At 43.5% G+C, this 7,369-nt stretch overlaps 1 protein-coding gene across 1 annotated transcript in view; it reads left to right on the top strand.

Annotated features, from left to right (window-relative positions):
• The first annotated feature begins 1,153 nt into the window (after nucleotides 1–1,153).
• GLB1L3 (galactosidase beta 1 like 3) overlaps nucleotides 1,154–7,369 on the top strand; it is a 62,063-nt gene continuing 55,847 nt past the window's right edge. Inside the window, exons 1-3 of the mRNA XM_044919781.1 lie at nucleotides 1,154–1,176; nucleotides 1,947–2,072; nucleotides 2,226–2,441. Of these exons, the coding sequence (XP_044775716.1) occupies nucleotides 1,154–1,176; nucleotides 1,947–2,072; nucleotides 2,226–2,441 (365 nt within the window). The remainder of the gene's footprint in view (nucleotides 1,177–1,946; nucleotides 2,073–2,225; nucleotides 2,442–7,369) is intronic.

Below are 7,369 nucleotides of genomic sequence, written 5' to 3'. Positions count from 1 at the left end.
AGGCTTCTCTTCATTACAGGGACTTCAAATCCAGCAGGTTCCAAGCTGGGTACATCACTGTTCTCTGTCTAGCCAAACCTCTGCCACTTCCTGTGTTTCTCATCTCAGTAAATGTCAGCACCATTTACCCCAGTCACTTAGGCTGAGACACGGTGTCATCCCAGACTCCTCTCTCTGTATCATCTGCCTCATCCAATCACTTATCAACAGCTACCAGTTCTACCTCCCCAAATTTTCTTAAATCAACTCCATCCTCTTGCTTAATATTACCACCATGAGAACAATTCCAGCCCTTATCCTGGGATCACCACGTATATTGGGATGACTTGTCTGTTTCCCATCCAGCCTACACCTTGCAGTCTCCTGATCTCCAGAAAATTACTATCTGACTTAGTTTCTGCTTGAAATCTCTGGAAAGAGGCTGAACTGAAGCAGTTCATTGTCTCCACTGCCCTCCCTGGCCTGCCTCCCCCTGATCTGATCTCTCCAGCCCCATCTCCTGCTAGTTTGAAACCAAAGAATTCCAAACTGTACTTCTTGCATAACCTATGTAGATACTTCCAAACTGTTCCACTGATAGGAACAGCACTCCCTTCTTTGCTCTGATAATTCTCTTATTTTACAGACTCGGTTTGGTTAAACTATAGTCCTCCAGGGTACCCTGTGTCCCTCGCCTGCACCTCTATCGCACCCTGTAGAACCTTTATTTTGGCATTTACCCATCCTTTTGGAACTATTCGTCTGTGTGCACACTCCATCCATTGGTTTGGACGCGCTGTCTGCAGCCGGAGGGGCACTCACCACAGTCGCTGAGCCCGCGGAACACGCGTAGGCAAAGTTTTCCTTTTTTCCTCCCACTTATCGCTGCCTTTCCCTCCCAGTTGGCTGGTGACACACAGTATAGGAAAACCAAGGTCATGGCCATAGCTCAAGACCCTCCCACATTACTCGCACCAGCTGAAAAGCATCTGCGCACACAGGCAGTTCGGACACGCTGGGTCGGGTGCGGTGCTCGGCCTTCCCCGGCCCCCAAGAGCCCGAGACCTCCTTGGCACTGCTTGGCAGGCTCCCCGGCTCCGGTGCGCGGCGTCCGGGTCCGTGGAGAGGCAGCGGGAGCAGCGCCGGACCTCGGCCCCTCCCCCGGCGGTGCGTGATGGGCACCCCGCGGCGCTTCAGGTGACCTTGCCCGGGCAGCGCAGCCCAGCAGCGCAGCCCGCAGTTCCAGGCGCCGCGGTCCTCGCGACCAGCCGGTCTGCTGGGTAACCCCGAGCGCGCTAACACCCGGCCCTGCTAGACCTCCCTCCCGGTTCTGTTAGTCAGCCGGCCATCTACAGGAATTTATTCTCTGGGCCCCGGGTCGTTACGTGGAGCAAGGGCCCCTTTGGACTGGGACGTCCCCCTGGGTCTTCCTATCTGCCCGAGCTTCTCATCGACTCGCCTTTCAAGCTTTCGGTCCTACAGCTCTTCTGTCCACACCTTAGATCTGCTCGAGCCCTGCTGGGAGTCTGTTCCATTATCCCAGAGAGAAGAAAATCAGCGTGTGGATGGTGACAAAATGCCCCAGGGATCGGGCACTGCAGCCTTTCTGAGTGCTCCCACCTCTCATTGAGTCCCTTAGCCCTCCTCCACCTTTTCCTAGGACCCCCTTTCTCCAGTTCCCACGCCTGCCCTGTCCTGTTCCTGGCTGTGGGCTTCTAGGACTGTCTATCCTCAGCTTTCTGTCGGGACTGAGGTGGGCTGTGGGACAGCCGGGGTTGTGCAGGGGACCTCAGTGGATCCAGGTAACGCCGCAGTTTCCCTGCGCATTAGGCTAGCCTAGAAGAGCTACCTTGATGTGAGCCTCCTCTGTGGCTCTTGCGACTAACCTGCTTCTAGAGCAGCATTTTAATCCTTACAGTTTGACGAGTCCAGTGCCTTCCCTTGGTCATTGCTCTTTCTCTTTTCAGCTGGTGTCTCTCCTGGAAAAGAATCCTGTGCATCTTTTTCGTGCCACTTATCTTACCAGGTTTTGCTCCCCGAGTGAAAGATAAAGTGGGTCTTATATACACAAATGCACAGCTACAGCCAGCCCGGTATGGTTTGCCTGAGTGGGGGAAGGGGGTGGGGGCGTCTCCTTTCTTGGAGAAGATAATAGCAGCAGGATGCTCGGAGCGTGTCCTGCCACAAGAACTTCCCTTTCCGCTAAGGCTATGGCGGCCTGTCCTCTCTCTCTCGCTCTCTCTCAGCATGTTTAATTGGTCTCACCTGACCCCCCTCACGCTGAAGGACCGATCTGTGGGACTTGAGACTGAAAGCAGAGTCGGAAGTAAGCCATACTTCACCCTGGGGGGTCACAAGTTCCTGATTTTCGGGGGCTCCATCCATTATTTCCGGGTGCCCAGGGAGTACTGGAGGGACCGCTTGCTGAAGCTGAAGGCCTGTGGCTTCAACACCCTTACCACGTGAGTGCTGGCCCTCTAGCCCTCCATGACCTTGCTACCCTACTCCTAACCCCTGCATCCAGGCGCAGAGCCTCTGGATTTGGGACCCCCGCCTGAGGGTTTGCCTTCTGAATAGTCATTTCTAGCATGTGCCTTATATGCTTAAGTGTCACACCTCACACTTAGTTTGCTGTGGTCAAAGCCTTGGGTAGGGGTTAATGAGAGAAAGACAGAAGGAGTAAGTGATTGCCACAAGAATCTCTCTAATGGGAGAGTCATTGGGTCCCTTAGGAGCTCTCAGTTTAATGACAAAGGCTCAAAGTATACTTAGAGATAAATAATACATGGTGGTTTTTTTTTTTAAGATTTTATTTATTTGAGAGAGAGTGTGTGTGTGTGTGCGCGCGCGCGCGCGCGCGCGCACACACAAGCTGGGGGGAGGGGCAGAGGGAGAAGCAGACTCCCTGCTGAGCAGGGAGCCTGATGTGGGGCTCCATCTAATCCCAGGACCCTGGAATCATGACCCTGAGCCAAAGGCAGATGCTTAACTAAGACACCCAGGAGCCTCAATACATGGTGTTTTAAAAACAATTTTTATTTATGTATATGGAGGTGAGCTTGTAAAGGAATAATAGTATCAAAAGAAATGAACACGTCAAAGGAAATACCAGTATCACTAAAGTGAAGTTTAATGGCATTAAGGGAATGAATACTGTAGCTTAATGATTAAGAGCATAGGGATGCAGGGTCAGACAGACCTTTCTTCAGTCCCAGCTCTGCCTCCAAGGGCATTACATCCTAGGGCCCTGGTGTCCTCATCCATAAATGGGCAAAATAAAAATTGCTTCATAAGTTTGTATTCATGATTAAATGAGATAAAACCTTTACCTTATTTATGTGAAAAGTGCCTATCACAATGCCTGGCACGTATATGTACTCAATTCTAATGGCAAAAAAAGAAATGCAAACTTACTTTAGTCAATCATAAGAATTTAAATATAAATGTAACATGATTAAATATACATTTAACATGATAAATTTAGCGTGATCTTTAACATGATTAGGTGTATAGTGACAAAAGGTAACGTGTATTTAGGGTCTACTGATGGCTGGGCATTTTGTAATTATCTTCACAAAATCACTTAATCTTCACAACTAGCTGTCCTATGAGATGGATAGTGTAATTCTCACTGTTCCGGGGGCGGGGGGGGGGGCGTGTAAATGACAGAAGCATAGAGGGCTTAACTAGCTTCCTCAGGATGAGTCTCCTCCCACCTTCTTCTCAAGGTGTGACCCTTGCTGTGACCCAGCTGTGAGTGAGGATGCTGCCCAGGTCACACACGGGCATAGCCTCCTGCCTGTGCACAGATGGCCAGTCAAATGAAAACCAGCCCGAAGCAAAAATCACATTTGAGTTAGGAACAGTGGAGATTCCTTCATAACAAACCTATTTCCACAAAAGCCTTGAAGCTCAAAAAGTTGGGAGTCGATAAAAGTGGGATATAGGGTAAGCCTCAAGAAACCATTCCAAGGAAGGCAGCCCTGTAACAGGTGCACGGGAAAGAACGTGAGGTTAACTTCGTGGGAATGGTGTTTTTGGAGTCGGAGAAAAAGGCTGGGGCACCTGGATGGCTCAGTCGTTAAGCGTCTGCCTTCGGCTCGGGTCATGATCCCAGGGTCTGGGATCGAGCCCCGCGTCGGGCTCCCTGCTCCGCGGGAAGCTTGCTTCTCCCTCTCCCTCTCCCGCTCCCCCTGCTTGTGTTCCCTCTCTAGCTGTTTCTCTCTCTGTGTCAAATCAATCAATCAATCAATCTTACAAAAAAAAAAGGAGTAAAGGCAGGGGAGCCCACCCTTCATATAACAGTGCTGCCATTGATAGAACACTGAGATCCCCATCTACATATATCCACACTATAAAGTACGACAACCAGTTTTAGTTATTCAGTGAACATGTATATAGTATTTACACTTAGCCAGGCATGTTCTAAACCCTGGAAAATATTAATTCACATTGTCACTATATCAATACTATATGGTGAGTAGTGTAATCACTATCTTATGTAGGTGAGAAAACTCAGGCACTTGCTCCAAGACTACACAGTATTAGCAGAACTATGCTTTGAATTCAGACACCTGGTTCCAGCAGCTAAGCAACTCAACCACCTTTCATAACTGGGGACTTCGAGACTGAGGATGACGTTCAGAGCACTTTGCAACCCTGCTTGTAAAGTCTTGTAAAGTTAAGTCCCCTCTGCAGGGCATTTTATCATTTTATGAGACAGAACTCATTTTTCTGTTTCTTGCTGAGATGTTTATCACCAGCAATCAGAAGGATATGTTGTCTTCATGGTCAAGCTGTGGGATTTTATTAGTAACATCAGGAAAAAGTAAAGGCAGTCCTGAGAGGCTTAAACTTACAATATAGAAGGAGAAAGAGCAGAAAAAATGTTAGCAAAACTCTATGGGGCATTTAATGTAATGTAATGTAATGTTTTACATCTGAACTATAATTATGTCAATTAAAAAATAGTTGAGTTCCTTTGCTTTTCTGGGCAATTCTACACTGGTTATTATGGATTATACTTACAATGCATTGATTATTTAAAAAACAAAGAACCACCAGATGTCCTGACCCACCTACACCACTGACAAGACCTAGCAGGACCATAGAAATGCAAAACCTGCACTGCAATCAGAAGAGATGCCCCCTTCCTCCTGAATGTCTCTCCACCATCCTCTTGTGGCAAAGATAAGCACGGTACTTGCTACAAAGGACAAAATGCTTCAAGAGCAGGCTGCATCCATTACTGCAGAGCTGATACTAAAGGTTGCATCTGAAGTTGGGAGGCAGTAAATTGATAATTGGCTCATCTAATAATCAAAGAATTTAATCATAAGTAATCATTGAGTTTTATTGAGAGTCTTTTCTACATCTAATGAAAAAATTATATGGTTTTTCTTCACTTCTTTATTAAAGTAATAAATTATATTGACAATTTTTCTGATATTCAACCAATCCACAGCTCTGGGATAAATTCTGTTTGGTTACGAGACATGCATATGTGAATATGCACACACACATAAACACATATAGATTGCTAGACTTGATTTATTTGTGTTTTATTTCAGATATATATATATTTATGATTATAACTGAAATTGATTTAAAATTGTATTTCTCTTAGTATCTCGTCCAGTTTTGATCAGTCTTATAATAAACTCATCAAGTCACTATATATATTTTTCTCTTCTCTGAAACTACCTTGCAAAAGAATTCTCTTTACTCTGAATGTTTCTTAAAATTCACCTGTAAAATCTCTGTGACTACTATCTTTTGTGGTTGTGAGGTGAAGACTCAACTTTCTTGAATGGTTACTGCTTTTTCTTCTAGAGTATATACTATTTTTATTCTGTAGATCTTTTCTCCTTTTCTTTCTTCTTTTGGAAACTCATAGAGTGACTATATATTTTTTTCTCTTCTCTGAAACTATCTTGCAAAGGAATTCTCTTTACTCTGAATGTTTCTTAAAATTCACCTGTAAAATCTCTGTGACTACTATCTTTTGTGGTTGTGAGGTGAAGATTCAACTTTCTTGAATGGTTATTGTTTTTTCTTCTAGAGTATATACTATTTTTATTCTGTAGATCTTTTTTCCTTTTCTTTCTTCTTTTGGATTAACTGGGACTTTTAAAGATTCTCCTTTCTTTCTTGGAAGTTGTACATCATATTGTGTATTTAGGCCTTTTTTTTAATCTTGTCTAAATATTTAGTTTTTTCAAAGAACTAGCTTATAGCTTTATTAATACTCTCTATATCTTTTTGTTTTCTAGTTGATAATTTCTGAGTTATGCATAATTTCCTCTCTTCTACCTTATTTGATTTAGTATCTTCTCCCCTCTCCTCTTCTCTTCCCCTACTCGCTCCTCCCCCTCCTCCTCTACCTCCTCCTCCCCCATCCTCTCCTCCCTTTCTTTCTCCTCCTCTTCCACTTCCTTCTTTTCTCCTTGTCTCCTGAGTTGAATATTTAGCTCATTTTCTTTCCAGGATTTTGCATTTTCTAATATATTTATTCAGGGATATGAGTGTACCTCTAATTATTGCTTTGGTTACATATCCCATAAATTTTGCTGTGTAATACTTTGTCACCTGGTCTCAAACATTTCAGCTATTTGGGAATATGCTTTCTGTTTTATTTATTTATTTTACTTTTTATATTTTTAAAGCATAATTTTCTAATGTAGTTGTCTTTGTCTTGGGATCATGGACTATGTGATGTAAGTTTTTGAGATTTGTTGAGATTTATTTTGTATTTTACGACTGTTGCATGTGTTTTTAAGAATATATGTGCTCTACCTTTGGCTACTGAGTTCTCTATGTATTTCTTAGATTCAGCCTTTCATTTGTGTTATTCAAATTTACATCCTTATAAGTTTTTGCTGTTATTTTCTTTGTTTCTTAGGGAAGTATTTTAAATCTTCCCACTATGACTATGGATTTATCCCTTTCTCTGGTTCAGTTAATTCCTCCTTTACATGAAGCTATGATTATAGACCACATGAGGTCATGATTACTGTATCTTCTTGATGGATCATTTCCTTTTTTATTATTCGATGCCTATCAACATCTATTTGTGAGGGATTTTTTTTTTGCTTTAAAGTCCATTTTGCCTGCTATTTAAGATTGCTAGAATAATTTTGCCTCATCTATATCATTTTCTATCTTTTTGTTTTCAACTTTTCCCAGCAATATCCTTTAAAGTAAGTCACTTGTGAGCATCATTTAGCAATTTTTTTTCATTCTGTTCTCTTAGTGCATAGCTATAAAATTTATCATGCATATTTAAGTCTTGAGCAAACCAACTTTTCATTCCTCCTCCCAACAAAAGATCTTAAATACAGTCAGTTCTACCACAATGCAACATATGGATTCTAAAAATCTACACTGTGCA

The sequence above is a fragment of the Neomonachus schauinslandi genome, chromosome 11, assembly GCF_002201575.2.
Source record: "Neomonachus schauinslandi chromosome 11, ASM220157v2, whole genome shotgun sequence".
In the NCBI taxonomy this organism is placed as follows: Eukaryota; Metazoa; Chordata; class Mammalia; order Carnivora; family Phocidae; genus Neomonachus; species Neomonachus schauinslandi.
Note: the sequence above shows the minus strand (reverse complement) of the source record. Positions and strands in the feature narration are given on the sequence as shown.